The sequence below is a fragment of the Meleagris gallopavo genome, chromosome 8 (genome assembly GCF_000146605.3).
Source record: "Meleagris gallopavo isolate NT-WF06-2002-E0010 breed Aviagen turkey brand Nicholas breeding stock chromosome 8, Turkey_5.1, whole genome shotgun sequence".
Lineage (NCBI taxonomy): Eukaryota > Metazoa > Chordata > Aves > Galliformes > Phasianidae > Meleagris > Meleagris gallopavo.
This window is the reverse complement of record NC_015018.2, coordinates 15,563,154-15,581,361: the sequence shown is the minus strand read 5'-3', so window position 1 is coordinate 15,581,361 and position 18,208 is coordinate 15,563,154. Positions and strand designations below refer to the sequence as shown.

The 18,208-nt window shown below is 40.9% G+C and overlaps 2 protein-coding genes and 1 long non-coding RNA gene across 8 annotated transcripts in view; 1 reads left to right on the top strand and 2 right to left on the bottom strand.

The window, feature by feature from the left end:
• Window positions 1–6,220, bottom strand: part of LOC116216885 — an 11,465-nt gene extending 5,245 nt beyond the window's left edge. For all 3 annotated transcript variants that reach the window (XR_004160499.1, XR_004160501.1, XR_004160500.1), the window contains exons 1-2: window positions 5,801–6,220; window positions 265–488 (exon numbers count right to left, since the gene is read on the bottom strand). This is a non-coding gene — a long non-coding RNA (uncharacterized LOC116216885). The remainder of the gene's footprint in view (window positions 1–264; window positions 489–5,800) is intronic.
• ANXA7 (annexin A7) lies at window positions 3,437–15,006 on the top strand. 2 transcript variants are annotated; one of them, XM_003207999.4, is made up of 12 exons: window positions 3,437–3,527; window positions 5,065–5,281; window positions 5,594–5,692; window positions 6,842–6,885; window positions 7,816–7,918; window positions 8,202–8,296; window positions 9,535–9,648; window positions 10,908–11,078; window positions 12,551–12,721; window positions 12,830–12,905; window positions 14,058–14,170; window positions 14,665–15,006. In XM_003207999.4, the coding sequence occupies exons 1-12, from the start codon at window positions 3,474–3,476 to the stop codon at window positions 14,785–14,787; spliced, it is 1,380 nt and encodes a 459-aa protein (XP_003208047.1). In that variant the 5' UTR covers window positions 3,437–3,473; the 3' UTR covers window positions 14,788–15,006. The 2 variants fall into 2 exon arrangements, with proteins under 2 accessions (XP_003208047.1, XP_010712699.1); XM_010714397.3 differs by lacking the exon at window positions 5,065–5,281 and having other exon boundaries at window positions 3,447–3,527.
• The window catches only part of PPP3CB (protein phosphatase 3 catalytic subunit beta), a 38,065-nt gene continuing 31,683 nt past the window's right edge, over window positions 11,827–18,208 (bottom strand). The window contains exons 12-14 of one of the 3 annotated variants that reach the window (XR_794299.3): window positions 16,943–17,002; window positions 16,328–16,400; window positions 11,827–12,169 (exon numbers count right to left, since the gene is read on the bottom strand). Coding sequence is in view for 2 of the 3 variants with exons in the window: in XM_019617593.2 (XP_019473138.1) it covers window positions 16,992–17,002 (11 nt within the window). In the remaining variant the exon portion in view is untranslated. Of the gene's footprint in view, window positions 12,170–15,123; window positions 16,401–16,942; window positions 17,003–18,208 lie in introns of those variants that run through there. The other 2 variants (XM_019617593.2, XM_019617594.2) reach the window with 2 other exon arrangements.

Here is an 18,208-nt window from a genome sequence, read left to right as displayed (position 1 = left end):
GCAGCGGGAACGAGGTCCCCCGCCATCTCGGGGCAAGTACCGAGAGCGGTACCGCCTCCGCGCGGACGGCCGGCTGATAGAGCCGCGGTCCTGCGGAGAGAGCCCACGGCGCTGCGTGACTGCGCCGGGACGGGCGGCGGCTCCGGCCACGGGCGGGGTCCTCCAGCTGCGGCAGGGCGGGATGCTGCCCGCACCGAATCCCGCATTACATCGCCAGAGTCAATCCCGTCCCCAGTTCCCGAAACAAATAAAAAGCGTCCGAACCTGCGATTCCGACGAGAAAGGCCCGCGAAGCCCCGGGATGGCGGCTCCCATTGCCCTCCGCTGCGGGACGCCGAGGGAGGGCCGGTATCGGTACCGGGCAGAGCCCGCCCTCCTGTCGGCTGTACGGGCGGCAGGGCCTCTGCTCCGCTGCGCGGCCCTCGGGCTGAGCTCGGAGCGGAAGCAGGCGGTCCGAAATCAGGTACTGCTGTCGTGAATGCGTGTATCTGTAAGATAGGTGTATGCGGAGAGCCGCTTCAGTACGCGCTGCTGTCCGGTCCGTGCGTTCTGAAGGGACTCCGGGTCCTGCCGTCGGAGAAGCCCGTATCGCCATACGGCACTGTGCAGCCGGCTGCGGAGCGCCTGCAGGGACCGAGGCTGAAGTCCTTACCTGACCCCTTCACCACAATACGTCTGACCAAGAAAAGGCTGTCACTTTTCTGAGTTACAAACACAAGAAGTAGGAATTGGGGTCTTGCTAGAGCGGGTGATCACACGAAACGCTGCCATTCCCTGTGCCCGCCCCAAAATTCACCAGCAATTATCCACGTCCCAGAAACGGAACCCACACGGTGCCAGTAAGGAAAGAGTTAAGCACTGCAACAGTCCGTGTACGTCACAGGTGTGCACGGGTGGGTGATCTGCTAATCAGAAATACTGCCTTCCTTGCAAAGGAGGCTTGGAAACCAGAATCTTAAAAAGCTTTTGTGCCAGAATTTGTTTGAAGCAAACGTGGATGAAAAAACTGACTTCATTCTACATTAAGTATCTCGTCAATAAGTCTAAAAACTGGTATGTTTCAGTACGGATAAAATATTGTTGGGTCCCACTTGTATACTAATTAAACTTCGTTCAGCTGTTGGAACAGCTGATCTGCAGCCACCGGCTGCTTGCTGCCTTACAAAAAGCAGTGTGAGCACTGGGGATGTGATACTGTTCACACCTGTCGTTTTATGTGCTTCACCTTACTGCCTGCTTAACAGCGTGACTTTGATTGAATTACATGGAGCATAAAGCTGCAATAGTTTGGAGGTTTTTAATGGCCTGTTTTGCTGACGTTCTGTTTTCCCATTGAGTGGAAAGAGTGACAGTGAAATCCAAAGGAAGTGTTGGCAGTTGTCTTCTTCCTGAAGGGAGCTGCAGCCCATGGTTAAGTAACAGAAGTGGAAGAAATGTGTGGAAAGCCAAAATGAAAAGTCAATGCACATAGCTGTCAGTAGTAAATACTGCACAGGTATTGGCCATGTGCTTCTTCTGAGGAAAACAAATGGCAATTAGCAGTACTTATGATTTAAGTGTTTATGGTTATGATTTCCAAGTACACCTCACACAGTTCTTCTCCCTTTATTATGAAGAAAGTCCCCTGAAGCAATGCTCCTGCTTTATCACTGTGAGGCCACGTAGCTGTACTTATCTACAAGATTGCTTTGGCTCTCATTTGAACTAACCAGCTCTAAGTTTCAATGTTTTCCACAGTAAGTCGAAGGCATTTAAGGCAGCATTTGTGGAATTAGTAGTACAACACAGCAAGAAGATGGCTTTCAGATCCATTTGTTTTGCCTGCAGAATACCTAGGAATGTGAATAGTCAGTAACTGCATTACATTTTATTTTTATATTCCCATTTTCTTTGATTTGTGCAGCTCTGCCTCATAAACACGCAATGAGTTACTCCCAGTCCCTGTCTTCTTCTGTTTCTAATTCCCCAGCCCCTCTATTGAAAAAAGGATTAAAATAGTTATTAGCAGGAAACAGAAATCTCCTGCACAAATGAAGTAATGGAGGGGGAGTACAGTAAGATGTGGGAGCACTGGGGGAATATGCTGGGAGCTGAATTCCTGCCTGGATGCTTCCTCATTTTGGTGTTTTGTTTGAGCACGAGGGCAATAGTATTTTGAAATAACAAACAGAAATAATTCCATTGGCATAAAGTATTTGTAGGGAGGCTAAGATTGCTCTTTCTGCTCATGAATTTTGAAACAGCAGCTTCACTTATTTTTAAAGGATTTAAAAAAATGAAACAGATCCCCTCCCTTTCCAGCCAGCAGCTCTTGCACAAGAGTCAACACGCCCGGGCTGAGAGGAGCTGCTGTGGAGGTGGGTTCTGTGTGAGGCCCCCACCCAGCAGCTCCTCCACCTCTTTCCCTCTTCAGTTATGCAAGACAGGAATGCCTCACGGAGGCATTTTTTGGCAGAACAGTCACTTAAATACTGAAAGGCCTGCAGGCTCAGAAAACAGGCACTTGCAAAACTTTTCCATGACCTTTCCTTCAATTTATTGTATGTCACACGTGTAAGTTTGTACTGTGCTAATATAAACCTTCATCTATAGCGTTATCTTCTTATGCTTAAATAAGCAATTTGATTAAAGTTCAGATCTTTGCAAATCCTTTTCGCGGTGCACTCACCAGCACTGGGTGCAGTTTAATTCTGCAGGATGCACCATGTCATTACCATCAGGAAAAGAAAGACTGAGTCATTTCTTATGTTTTGGAGTCAGACAAATTGGGATCTTAGTAGGGACTCAAAGGTCAACGTAATAGACGTGAAGCTGCTGAACCACCCTGGTCCTCCCACACTTGAGCTGTCCTGCTGTCATACTTGTTACAGCTAGCATCAATTCTGGCTTGCGTTATTCAAGAAGTTAGAACTTTTTAGTTTAAACCCCATTATTTGATCTTTGAAATTATTTTGGTGCATGCATCTATTTCATAGGAACAGCCAAAAGCAGGCAGAAGATACATTTCTATTAGATGGTTCCTCTCTGCAGGATAGATCAGGTACTGTTCTCCTCTCAGGAGCTATTCCTGTGAGTGAAGGGGTGCAGGCTGACAGGATACAAACATGGAATTGAGCCTAACTCTTCTGTCTCCGCTCTGACAAAGGTTCAGCCCCTTCCTGCTGACACTTCAAGGTCTGTAACCCGTATTTCAGAATTACTTTTGGAGGTTCAGCTCTCTTACTGTGCTTCAACATATATCTGACCTAATTAAGGGTAGCAAGTAATTACAAAGTTGATGATGCTTCTCTTCTGAATTCTGCTTGTAGTAAAAAAAAAAAAAAAAATTTGTGGTTTTGTAGCTGATGAGTACTTTTAGCAATGCTGAATGAATTAACTGAGTTGCTCAACTAATGTCACAGTTACCAAGTCAGCAAGTGGCAGCCACACACTCATGTAGTGCCTGACAGGGAATTTTTTTTTTCTTTTCCAGAATGTCATACCCAGGTTATCCCCCTTCTGGCTACCCTGCTTTCCCTGGCTACCCTGTAAGTATGGCTTTTACCTGTGTTGCATTCCTAGTGTATTTAGATCAACATCCCTTCTTACTGTGCTCTGTGTGCATGTAAACAGCAGCTGTTTTTATCCATACATCCATCTCTGAGTGTGACTTTACATTTTTCTCAAATGAATTTCAAGAAGGAAGTCTGACATATATTTTATAATATTGCCTGTTGTTCCAGAGGGTGGGTGGCTGTTTCTTGTTTAGTTTGTTACCTGGATCTTTTTAGTCATTTTCATTCTGTTTTGTTTTCTCATACATATAGCTAACTAAATCAACATTTTTTTTTTTTTTTTTAAGTGTTGGTAATTGTTAATAGATATGAGGGTCTTTAGGTACAGGGCATTGTCTGAACCAGTGTCTACCAAACTACCTGTGTGCCCAATCCTGGCCGTTTCGTTCAGGAGTAAAGCTGCTGAGCAATCCAAGCTCAAGAACCCAGCTTTCCTACAACACTGAGTAAATATTTTTCTGAGGATATTGGACACTTTAACTTGACTTTGACCTCCCAGTCCTTCAGCCACAGTACCTTATTCCACCTTCAGTTCATGACTAAATGGACTGAAAACTCCAGTGAAACTGGAAGGTTGGAATGTATAAGGTATGGTTGATGTTCCAGTGTTTTTTTTTCTTCAAAGCTGGACACAACCTTGTGCTTTAATTAATAAGGCACTGATCATAATGTAATTGTGGGAATTCTATTTATATAGTACTTGACTAGACTTAAGATGGAGCTCAGCCTATGTCCCATAAAATAGTGAAAAGCTCAAAATATTTGCAGTAAATTCTCCAGTTATTTTGCTTTACAATCTGCCCAGAATCCCTCTGAAACACCAAAGTCAGTCAGACTAAAGAGATAACCGTGTCAGAAGCCAGACTTTCTTAACTTTGGGATTTCTTTTCCCTATTCAAGGTTCTACTGAACCCTTACAATTGTCCCGTTCATTGCAGGGGAGTTGGACTACATGACATCTAAAGGTCCCCTAACTCAAATGATACTATGATTATTTTTTAAGCCAGCATCTAAAATCTAGCCAGCTTTGGTTCATGAATTTAAAAGACCATGTAGATGCCAGAGTAGCCATGCTAGGTTTTCTAGTCTGCAATAGTGCAAAAAGTCAATATGAAATTATTGTCTGTAATATTGACAGTCATCCTAGCAGGCCTAGGGGATCCTAACTTTGGATTTGTAAATCCAAATCCTATTAAAATCTTTTTGTTGAGTCTGGCTGAACAAGGTTAGACTGCACTGCTGGGGAAGGGGATCTTCCTGGGCACAATGGTGTGGTGGTGGGCATCTTGGGGCAGCCAAACCTGAGGAAAACCTTTGAGCTAGATTTTACTGCTAGGGAGATGCATCGGAAGACCCAGCCAAAAGGCCCATGTCTAGGTTTAGGGAATGCTGCTGCTGCTCCTAAGAGCTAAACCTAATCACGTTATTATACGTATATGGACATTTTAGTAGCTTGAGTTTTCACTCTGTAATAGAGTACAGACATCTTGTGGGTTTTTTTGTATTTCAGCCCACAGGACAGGAATCTGTCTATCCACCCGCTGGGCAGTACACCTATCCTGCTGCTCCTGGAGGATATCCTCCAGCAGGAGGAGGGAGCTTTCCTGCAGCACCACCCAGTGCTGGGTATCCAGAGGCAGGAGGATATCCTGCCCCAGGGGGTTTCCCTGCCCCAGGGGGCTTCCCTGGAGCTCCCCAGGCTGGAGGAATGCCATCTTATCCTGGAGGTAAGATCCAGCCCTTGGGAGTTATTTCTGTTGTAACCAACTCTTCGTGCTTGGGAAAGTAGTAAAGAAAAGCAAGCAATTGTTCAGTGATCAATTTAGGCAGCAGTTTCTAGACAGCCAGATTGCTACCTAGCAATAAGTACTTGCATGCTAATAGCAGAATCTTGATGGCTTTGGGTTGTGAGCCACTGCACAGAGAGAGAGAAAAGAAACAATCTCTTGTGCAGCTCAATATTCTGGCCCATGTTGTGCCAGAAACCACTTATGAAATGCTGTGTGCTAAAATCTGTTATCTGCTCCTAACTCCCACAGGCCCTGGCTTTGGCATGCCTCCCACTGGCCCTGGCTTTGGTGGCTATCCCCAGCCTCCTGCCCAAAGCTATGGTGGAGGTGGACCAGCACAAATTCCTGGTATGTGGATGTTTCCGTTCTGTATGTATGATACTTCAAGAATCCAAGGCTAAACCAAGAGATCCCAAGATAGAGAGTAAGGAAAAAAAAAAAAAATTAGGCCCTTACCTTTGTTACTGTTAGCCATTGAGGTCTGCATGCTGTGCGTGTCCTCTCACTTTTCTTGACAAGAACAGTGAAGAGCAGATGAGAATCACCTCTATGTGTGCTGCATTCAGAAGGGATGGCTGTCACTGCTTAATGATTGTGATGTAATTGGTTAGGTGCTTATCCTTCTTCAAACTGCACTTATCTGACCAGAAATGTTAAATTGGGAATCCACATTCAACAGATATCTGGCAGTTCTGCTCATCTCAGAGAAATGGATATATTTTTCAGGAACCTGAGCACATATGTGTTCACAGTGATCCCAGGAATTATGAGGGTGTGGAAAGGAGAATGCACGCCATTGCTTAAAACCAGTGCATTGTTCTTCATGCTTTGAATAGTCAGTTACCATCAAAAACATTTTTGTTCCAGGATGTCAGTTGCGTCTGCAAGAAATTCAGAGCAGCAAACTTTCTTTTAATGATTGCTTCACTGACTTCAAATAATAATTATGCTGCCATTAAAACAATAATAACTGTGCATATGCACTATAGATAAAAATAAAATACCAGTTTTAAAAAGTGGTTGCAACTTTTGTATTCACAATTATATTGAACATGAAATGAGATTTCTTCAGTTCTTGCACCAATGAATTCTCAGCATTTGTTGTTAATATGCTATAGACATTTTAACATAAATAAAATGACTGAAAGAGAGCACAGGATGTGCATTCCTCATTTGTGTAGATCATCTTGGCTTTTGTCAATGGCAGCCATATTTAATGAGGAGAGATTCTTCCAGCTCTCACAGCACCAGTAAAGTTAGCATTTTTATTAGTGCCTCACTAAAGTATCTACCAGAATGCTCTGTGATTGCTTCTTCCCATTGTTCTCAAAGCAGTAAAAGCTTCAGTTACAGGTATTGTTACTTAGCACACAGGTTATTGCAGTGGTAGACCTGTAGCTTACCAAGTCTATAAATGGTTTTACTTTCAGGTTAAGTAGCATTTATTTAATAAGAAGAAACATAATTTATTTATCTTATTATTTAATTCATTTTCAGTAGGCTATCCTGGTGGACAAGCACCATCACCGATGCCTGGTCCGGTACGTGCTGTCTGCTCTTTTATAATCAATCTTAACATTGCTTCTGTATTTTTTTCACCTTGCTGTTAGTGAGAGATTGGGTGTATGGCAAATATTAGGCAAGAGGCCTGAATATGAGCTGGGGATACATCACAGATAAACAGGCACTGATGGTTGAAAATGTATTTTGATATTATTAATAAAGGTTGTTAATAACAGTCCCTCATTTTGTCCCCAGTGCGAGGAAGGACTGCTATTAGAGGCAGTTCTGGGCAAAGGGGAACTCAGGTAATACAATCCTGAATGTCACTGCATCACTGCAGCACTCTGGTTGTCTATCACAGTATTTCAGAGGGGCTTTTGCTAAAGGGAAAAAAGGAAAATAAAAAAAAATAATAATAAAAAAATCCATCTTGGCCACGCAGAAAAGTAATTGATTTGTTGCCATTGCTTTCAATAGGATTCAGATTTACTCTATAATGTGAATAATTAATTGAAAGTAATGAAATTTAAGCTGTCATATACTTGCCTACAGGCATTTTAATACAGCATTTCTCAATGAGTTTGATATGAAAGAGTATCAATTGATCCTACGTTATCAACTGGTTTAACGCTGACAAACTTTCCTTTGGTGTAAAAGCAGCAATGAAGTCATTGCAGAATTCCTGGCTACACTCAGAATACAACCCAAACAAAACCATCAGTCAGTATCTCTGTATGCTCAACACGCAGGCCTGCAGAAAGGCATTGCTTTGGCAGTGGTGGTAGACCAAAGCTGTTCAACACAACTGTCACCCTGATTTTGTGTCAGAGAAGAACAGTGAGCTAACAGAACAAATGGAACAAACCATTCTGTGACTCCTCCCTCTGAAGTACTCACTCCTAAGTGGTTATTTAAATTTGAATTTGTGTTGTGCAGGATAGCTAGTTATACATAGCTTTTGTTTTCAGCCTGCAGCAATGGTTCAGTATACTCAGGGCACAATTCAAGCTGCTCCAAACTTTGATGCTGGAAGGGATGCAGAAATTCTGCGCAAAGCTATGAAGGGGTTTGGTAAGTAAGCAACAGGCATTACATTTCTAATGTGTTAATGCCATTTGGTGCTTCAGTTTGTATCTAACCATAAATAAATTTATTTCTCCACAAGCTTTTCAAAAGTCACACCAAAAGAGGCTTGGGAGATTTAGTAGACTCTAAACTACAAAGAAAATTTGGTAAACAGACTTAAATGATAGTCATGCATTTATTATATAACTATGCAAAAATGTCAGATTAAAAAATGCACCGCCTTAGATGGATTATTACAATTATCTCCTATTGCTGTTCTGTTTCCAAGGAACTGATGAGAAGGCTATCATTGATGTTGTATCTAACCGCTCCAATGATCAAAGGCAAAAAATCAAGGCAGCTTTCAAGACAATGTATGGCAAGGTATGTTCAGTAAACAAAACTCGTAACTTCAGCTGATATGTAACTGCCTAATTGCATTTTAGTCCTGGCGAGTGGTTTGGGGCATTTATTAAATGCACCTCTTTGCGTTATATTTTTCGCTGCATACCATGTAGACACGTGGTATTCAAGTGTTCTGATACCTGGTAGAAGTGAGGGCATAGGACAGTCTGGTAAGGTCCCTCAGCAAAGCAGAAACTTTTCTGAGTTGATAATACTTAGAAGACAAAATAATCAAGATTAAACTGTCTTACTGTATGATGTTCCCGAGGTTTTGTACAAAAATACTAGTGCTGAAATAACTTTTTTTTTCCATTAAAAAGCCAACTGATAAATTGGTTGAGGATCATTGCTAAGGCACAGCCTGATGGTGTAACTCAGCTCCATGCCATTATTGCTGTAACTGTGCTCACCTGAAAATTGCAGACACGTGTCTACTCCTGTTGCCCCCTTTATGATACATAATGGAAAGTTCTTTTCCAAAGAAGTCTGTCTTGCAGACACTTGCTTTCAAATCATTTCTTTTCTGTGCTTTTTGCTGTGGTGAAATCTTACATTTTTATCTGCTTAATAGCACTGCTCTGAAAAAAATCACAGAATCATTAAAGGTTGGAAAAGACCTTGAAGATCAAGTCCAACCGTCAACACGTCACCACTGTGCCCACTAATCACATCCCTCAGTGCCACATCCCCACATCTCCTGAACATCTGCAGGGACAGCGACCCCACCACCTCCCTGGGAAGTCCATTCCTGTGCACTGCCACTCCTTCAGAGAAGAAATTTTTTATAATATCCAACATGAATCTCCCCTGAAAAAATCAGCTCTTTCCACCAGGCTGAACTTGTTGGTTTTATGATGAGTAATTCTGCAAACAACTGGAGTTGTAGGGTTGGAAATACTTGATGCAGGAAGGAACTGAACTCAGCACTCCTTCGTTAGTGAGCACTCCAGTCACCACAGAGTTACGGATGTGTATTGCTATCTGTTTGCCAGTATTCTCAAAGAAGGGAGTGATGGCCGTGCTTTTAGTGGACGTTAGGGATTCTCTGGATATGTATAACAATGTAATGTACTGTAGCAAATAAAAGCAGAAGCAGCTCATCAGCTGCTCTAATTTGGGGGGTGGGTGAAAATTTGTGCCACTTGAAGAATGTGTTAAAGTAATTTCTAGCCCCCATATTATGTAACAATGCCCTTTTTGTGTTTCTAATTGGACAGGATTTAATTAAAGACCTGAAGTCTGAATTAAGTGGAAATGTGGAAGAACTGATTCTGGCACTTTTCATGCCTAGAACCTACTATGATGCCTGGAGTTTACGTCATGCAATGAAGGTATGGTTCTCCTGTGAACAAAATAATTTAAAACCATCTAAAAATGTTCATTCAAGAAAACAAAATACCTGATCTCTGCAATGTTGAAAAATCCTGTGGTAGAAAACAAACTTAGGGACTGTTGAGATTAGAATTCTTCTCTGCTGTATGTGCCAGTACTGCAGGATTGGCCAGTATGCAGCAGCTGTCCAGCAGGGGATGAATGCTGCAGGATTGAATTTTATTCTCTGTCCCTCTCTTGGTCATTCTTTTTGCTAGAACCTAGTAAGAGCCAGAGTTCTTTTAACCAATAAGCACTGTTTACACTGAAGTTGCACACCTCTCCCTGCTGGAAACAAGCCATTGCTACTAAGTGATAGTTTTAGATTACCTAATTTTTTTTTAACAGGACAAAAATGAAAGAGTATGTTCTTAAGGTCAGGGAATGCAAGTATCTCTTTGGGTGTTAAGTCCACATTAGGAATTAGGTGAGCTAGCTGATTTAACCTTCTAACTCAGGTAAACTGGTATGTCCAACTTACCTGAATTCCTTGTTTGAGTTGCAGCAGCTAGCAGGTGGCTGACTACTGGAAACAACTCACTTAACTCAGATAGGAATGCAGATCTCTAAAGAATATGGAGCACAAATGAAGATCTAGCTTTAGTGGGGGCAAGAACCACACAACCATTAAAAAAAAAAAATTATGTTACAGTACTACTTACAAGGTTCACATAGATTTACCCCTACGTAATCCTTGCTCGAATAGTGATGGAAGTGTCTGTACTCAGAAACCCCAGTTAATTTCTATCCTGAGGAGAGGGAACCAGCTATGAAAAGTTCCTGCTGGTCCTCCATGCAGAAGAACCAGTCACCTTTGGAATATGAAACACACCTTCACAGTGATCAAAACAGTATTTACATGCATATTTCTTACTTCAAGGGCTATTGGAAGGCTCTGCCTTCCTCCAATATGTTCCCAGAATAAGGTTGCCAAATAATTTCTTCATTTTCTTCTTAAACCCACATTCTGTTACCTATGGCTGACATTGCCATAGTAGACAGGGTACTATTTTAAGCCAGTGCAGAACTGAGCATTTCAGAAATCTTCATTCCATTTTCAACATTTGGTGAACTTGGTGCTTTCACACCACTAGAATACTGTTCTTACAGTAGAAATTGTATTCTCTTTTAAAATAACAGCTGATTGCTTATTTTTACAGTTATACAAAATGAAGTAGGCAGTGCTTTGTAATTATGCCTTCTTTTGCTTTGCCTACAGGGAGCAGGCACGCAGGAGAGAGTGCTGATAGAGATCCTTTGCACAAGGACAAACCAGGAAATACGAGAAATAGTGAACTGCTATAAATCAGAATTTGGAAGGGACATCGAACAAGACATCAGAGCAGACACTTCAGGACACTTTGAACGGTTACTTGTATCTATGTGCCAAGTGAGACCATTTTTATTTTTAAGACATGCACGTGCATTCTTTGCATATATCCATAATTGCTCCATAAATGAATTGCCTGTGCCTGCTTAGCCAGAGACAGAAATCAGCCCTGGACTAATTTCCTTTCTAACAAGATAAAACACCTCAACCCCTCCTCAAGGAAGAATTCCTTCTTATCTATATGACAGATTGAGCGACTTAATCGAGCACTCTGTATTCCCCACAGAAGATTTGTGTAAATACTTTGAGCAGATGCAATCAAATAGCACATGCTGCAAGCAGTGCTCCACGCTGCTGTTAAAGCCAGGTGCTTTTCTTTTTTTTGCATAAAATTATTTGGGTAATTTTGTTAAGATAACCTTTATAGCATGTAAAATAATCTGTGAGAGTCCCCCCAGATAAACAAAACATTACCTTCCAAATCACATTGTAGCCCTCCCTTCAGATAACCAGCATTACACGTGTGCTACCACTAACCTCCTGTGAACACTGAAGGCTGCTTATCTCATGTCATTTACTGGGGCTCTTTTTGTACTGAAGAACAGTAACTTGCTGTTATCCATGTTGAGAAAGAAATACACAGCAAATGCAACTTCCCACATTTTTCTGATACATCTGCCTTGAATTTCTATGACTCTTCTCTATCTTGTTTGCTTCTACTTTATGAGAGTTCAGCTATTCACCAGGCATTTGGGTTACAAAATCAAAGTCCACAAGAAAGCAAAGCTTGAAGCTCATGCTAATTTTTATTTTGATAAATCCAGTACAGTAACTGACAACCACATAATTTAAATATTATATTAATCACTACAGACACAATAGTATTTAAGAGTGTGTATTTAGCCTACTCAGCCAATACATTTAGCAGCATCTATCCATGCACTGTGCAGCAAGAATGCAAATCCCAAAGCACATAAAATGTCACATAAGCCCTACTTGACATATTACAACTATAGTAAGTGCTTTCTGGATACATTCATAGTTGAAATTAGCAATTCTAAATATAATAGAAGACCTGAGATATTTCAGGTGTGCATATTCAGAAAGATAATTCATTAGTTCATTTAGGAAGATTCTTTGCAACTTGAAGCCTAGAAACAAATCAAGAGAAAGCTTTCATTATTAAATAAAATAGAGAATTGAGTGCAGTTCCTGAAAAAGACCAGATGAGATGGTATTTATAGGTGAAGCAACATGTATGTGTATATGTATATATATATATACACACATACACACACAGTATATCCACAGTTTAAACCATACCCTATTGACAAAGTTTTGGGCCACAATTGTATTTTTTCTAAGAAATATTAATCCAAATAATAGTTTTAAAGCAATGTAATGTATCTCTCACTGGTATCACTCATCCTATTTCAAGCTTCATAGATATGTGCTTGGGGTCTGTACTCCAAGCAGTGAAAGCACAGCTTCTCTGTGCAACTTCATTTGACTTCTGCTATCCTTGCTTTTAGGGTAACCGGGATGAGAATCAAACCGTGGATTATCAGAAAGCTCAAGAAGATGCTCAGCGTCTTTACCAAGCAGGTGAAGGAAAACTTGGGACGGATGAATCTTGCTTTAATATGGTTCTGGCAAGCAGAAGTTTTCCCCAGTTGAGAGCAACAGCTGAGGCGTATTCCAGGGTAGGAATTCTTCACTGACTTCAAATGAGTTTGGTCAGCATATTTTGAATTAAGGTTCCAAATGTTGCTGCATTTCATGATCCACAAGTTAATCTCGTTTATTTGTAGATTGCTAATCGTGATTTAGCAAGCAGCATTGATCGAGAATTTTCTGGAAATGTGGAACGTGGCTTGAAGGCTATTTGTAAGTGATACTTTCTTCCCTACTCTTATCCCCTAAGAATTTAATTTTCTAAATGTAATTGAGGAAGAATCTAATTCAGCACTGGCCATATGGCAAACGAATACACAATCGGAGACTCTATCACCACAAAAGTAACTTTAATTATTCTAATTATTCACTTTGCACTTACTTGGAGGAAATCGACATCTAGCTTGGTGTTTGAAATCAGAGAAGGTTACACAGAATCTACTTGTCTACAAAGACACGTGACTACACAGAAGCAAGGGACACTGGTTAGGCACTGGTGCTTCTGTGTTTCAGAGCCCTGCAAAATGAGGCCAGTGCCACTAACTGTGGCAGTGATAGCTGAATCACCCCACACGTGATCTCAGACCCACCATGAACCTACTTTTAGGCATGGTTCACTTTACAATCCTCTTCTCTGCCACAACCTACCCTCCAAAAGCTCAGCATTTCTGAGGAAAACATCACCAAAGGAGAGGACCTGTTCTGATTCCACTAATCCCTGCCAATTTATAGAAAAGCATTTCAGATTTATTATGACTTCTGATAGGATCAGTATGAGTTACTGAAGTGAAACCAGTACCCTGCACACCAGCTCTACTACTGCTTACCAAACTGACAGCCATAGTGATTAAAAGCTATCATACTAAGCAAGATCTTCCCAGATTAAATTCTACTGAAGTTTTGCAGGAAAAAATGATCCCTGAGGATCACATAAAAGAAAAAAAAGTGAAAAATCTAACTGATTGACTGATTCTGCAGCTACTTGTGAATGAAAACTATTTACTTTTGTACTTTTGTTACTGGGGGTCTAGCAATGGAACACCAGTAAAAGTGCTCGTATCCTGGTACCAGCTATGTAAGGAAAAGAACAGAAAACAACCTATTTGAGAATTAAGGTTTCAGCCACCTGTGAAAAGCACTTTCAGAAAAGTTAACTGGTAATAACTACAACTTTTCTTACGAAGTAATAACTCATTTGTTCAGCTTCAAAATAAATCCATCTTAGCAAAACAGTTCCTGTATTCCAGAATAACAGAATCTGTATTGACAGCTACCTGCAGCTGACTACAGCATAAATCCTGAACTGATCCTGCAAGTATCACTATACAATATTGGAACTAATCCTAAAAATGTACCTTATTGCAGTGCAATGTGCTTTCGATCGCCCGGCCTTTTTTGCAGAAAGACTTTATCATGCTATGAGAGGAGCTGGCACAGATGACTCTACCCTCATCAGAATTGTAGTCACTCGCAGTGAGGTAAGAAATTTTCTCCTCTGTAGCTTTCCACTACTTGTGAGATCTATTTTCTCTAACCACCTTTTTATGCAGTCCTTTCACAGCTGTAGCAATCATACACTGCAGTAAAGCTTCTATCCATTTCAGATTTAGATGACAAAGTAATTTGTTTTGAAGACAGGTTTCATAGAATAAAGTCTCTCTGGCTAGATAGCAGTACTGCTTGTCTTCCTTCCTCACTGTGGTTGCTTGCCCATGTAGCAGAAAAGCATCTCAACTTCAACTGTATGAAGTTAGGATACTACCATGCTACCAAAGCAAGGAACAAGCCAGCCCCTGCTTTGGGAGCAACTGTAGAGGGACCAGTTGGCTTGTACAAATTGCAGAGCTGGTCAGTTGCACACTGCACCCTTGACTTGTATTCAATATGAGGAAAAAAATGTAGAGTTATATCTAGGAGTTAAAATCATACTTTGTATTTAAGTCTTACACTTTCTTTTTTCTTCTTCGCACAGATTGATCTAGTGCAAATTAAACAGAAGTTCACAGAAATGTATCAGAAGACTCTGGCTACAATGATAGCAAGTGATACAAGCGGCGATTACAGGCGTTTGCTACTGGCAATTGTTGGTCAATAGAAGATAGTTACCTGGTTGTTTGTTTTCTTTTTTAAAACAAACTGAAGGACATGTAACATGCTTTATGCAGACACTGACTACTCTTGTGTGTAAAAGAAAAATATATAATCAAATACTCCTTGGTGATTCAAAGCTTTTTGCACTTACACTTGCCTTAATTTACAGCACATATTATTCTTTATTGTATAATAAAATATATATCTTGTCTACTAGCCCTAAGCCTTAGGTTTTTGTTCTTTTTTTTACCCAGACAAAAGCACCTCCCCTCTTACAAACTCCTGCATAATTACTTTCTTGAAATCTCTAAACTTAACGACAGAGCTAACTGCAGATGACAAAAAAAAACAAAACCTCAAGCAATGGAAAGCATTTTCTAAAGCCCCAGGTAGGTTCTCTAATAAGAACTCTTTTCTGTCTTCCCCTCCTAATGCTGAAAAAAGCATCAAGTACTCATTTTAAGTCACACTGTACAGTTTAACACCTTGGCAGAAGATGACTGTGCCTTCTCTATTTAAGTTCTCAAATTCGTTATGATTAGCAGGTAGTTAGCATTGTGCTTAAGGCAGCAATAGAAAGGACAAAATTTCAAATCTAATTTTGAAGTACTGCCTTGTAAAAAAAGTGGGTTATATTGTTCTTTCAGTGTTCAGTAATTTGCCGTAAGCAAACGCTAACACTACAGAACATGCGTTAATCCAAGCTGAAAGTGACAGTGACACACACAATACAAATGATGCAGCAATGGTTTCATAGGATTAAGGAAAACAGAAAACCAGCTTTGAGCAGTGCATTTGTTTTTATAGAAAATCACACTGTATCTGTCCCCAGCCATAAATTTAACAGAAGCAAGAAGTCCAGCAGCTAGCGATGAGTTTCCTAACATTTCTAAGCAACGCTTTAACTAATGAATATCCTATATAGGCCCCTCACTAAAAAAGCAAAGCTCTATTTCTCTTACTCCTCAAACAAAAACAGCGGCAGCTGGTAGAGTCCATTCTTATATGGCAAATCTTTCATTGTACACACGTACATAGAAGTATTTGCAAAACAGTAACAGATAAAAAAAATCCGCCATGCAAAAAGCCCTCAAGTATTTTCACTTCTATTAAACATTCAGCATTATGTTTGCCACTGAACTGAATGTGAGCAATGCAAACTGGGCTGCCTTCCCGGCTCAGCTCACCAGGTGGCAGCCAAGTGTCTCGGCAACACAAAGCTCTATGGAACAGGAGACGCCAAAAAACCATCCTCAAACACGTTCTGTACTTTCAGGCCTGCTTTTCAGATTCGCTAAAATGCATTCACATTTCTCAGAACAGCCAGAACACTTCCCCACCCCCAACAACTCCCAACCCTTCTCCCTGCAGACAGCAGCACTGCAGCACCCGCAGCTCTTTGCTTTGCTGTTGCATCCGCGGGCTGGCAGAGCTATTGCCAAACATTTGCCCCTCCCCACCCAGAACAGACTAATGCTAACGACACGCAGAACCTTCCTCCCACTTAAAATCCTGGGAGTGGAAAACAAAGCGAAGTAACTTACAGTTTTCTGAGAGGCAGGATACCTTTTTTTCCTTTTCAACAATGCAAGAATTAGAGACAGCTCCAGACTCTACCTTTCAGAAACAGCAGCAAACAAGGAGGGATTACTTTCTAAACAGAGAAAGCTCACAGGCACAATTCTTTTACCTGACTACTCGCTTAAAGGCTGACAGAATGTACACTGTAGGACAAATACGGCTTGACAATAACCTGACAATAACATTTACTGCACTTCTGCCCTCATATCTGGCAAACACTGCTATTGACAACAGCTGGGAGGGGATCCTCAGGGAGGTGAGCAGAGCTGTGGCACAGCAATGCCTGCCAGATGAGAGCCAGTTCTCTCCCATACAGCAAGGCCTTTTCTCACAAAGATTTGTATTTTCTCTGTGCATACAATTCGAGCTAGTCAGAACACTGAGAATGAAGACTGCAGTATCAAACCATGAATATGCGGTCTTGGGAAATGCTGTTGGTGCTTACAAGGAGGAAGGTCCCATCACAATATAAGACCTGGGCTGTACTGCACCACCACGTGGATGTTCTGCTCTGACACACTGCACACAGACCGCACAGCTCACGACTACGGGAGGGTTTCACAAAAAAACCAACTTACCATTTGTTATCTTGAACTTCTGCGCATAGACTTTGAGAACAGTTTCCAGTTACAACGCATCTGCAATAAAGTAAAAGCAAACATTAAAACTCCATTAGTGTCACATCGGTTGCGTTCTCATCTCGCTCAGCAGCTTGTCCTACTTACAGAGAACACACTAAAACTCCTAAGAGTTTTAAGTCAGATACCTGCCTTGACTGTCAAAACAGCCCCATCCCACCCCCACAGTGCAGCCCAAGGCTCCACCAGCATCATAACCCTCAGCTCAAACTGACACATGTGGGACATGGCCAACCTCATGGCTGCACTACCCAGCAATGGAAACTGGCAGACAGAAGATGCTCAGATATTCAATACATGAGAAATAACGATTAAAAAAATGAAATAGAATAGTATTTATGTTAAATGGTTTCTCCGCAAGCTAAATCTCACCTCGTTGGCTATTCTTTCAATAGCTTAGATTTGGAAGAGCATTTCTAACCAATTTTCAGGGTCAGATGAGACCTCAGTATGCCAAATAAAACCAATACACAATGATAGGAGCCGCAGCCCATGCACAAAATTTATTGTGTGCTACTGTTTATAAAATACTTGAATAGTTCAGAACATGCATAAAATTCCAACTCAGACGGGGTATGTACAGATCGTACTTCATGGCAAACAAAAAGAGATGAACTCTAGTGACATAAGTTTCAAGTTGTGTTCCAGGGGATGAGAAGGACACGTAGCAAATGTCAAAATATTAACAAAGTACAGTGGCAATCAGTACAGTCCATTATTTGTGAACAAATTAGCACGGGGCTTCAATTTTTATTTTAACCAAGCAGTCCTGTAGATATCAAAATACATGCAGTCTCGAGTTTACACTTTCACTAATGCCTTAGCAGTTGAACAGAGCAATTGATTACGCGCTGCTTCGCCTAGAACAAAACCTATGTCCGATACAGTTTCAGTTTCCTTTACAGCTTAAAAAATAATGACAAGCTTGCAGCTATTCAGCCCAGTGATTACTAGCTACTTATGCAACCGCAGTACTCACAATAAACTAAAAGTACTCATAACATCTACGTAACCTATAGATGTACAGCATAGGTCTATATATTAAGTATTTGCAAAATGAAAACATGCATACACAAAATACAATGCCAAGCTTTACAGACTTGATATGAATCAAAATTTACTTAAACAATGTACAAAGTTCAATTAAAAGTACCTTAAAATTAACACTCCCATATTTTTCTTACTTTTAAAATTAGTATATATAAT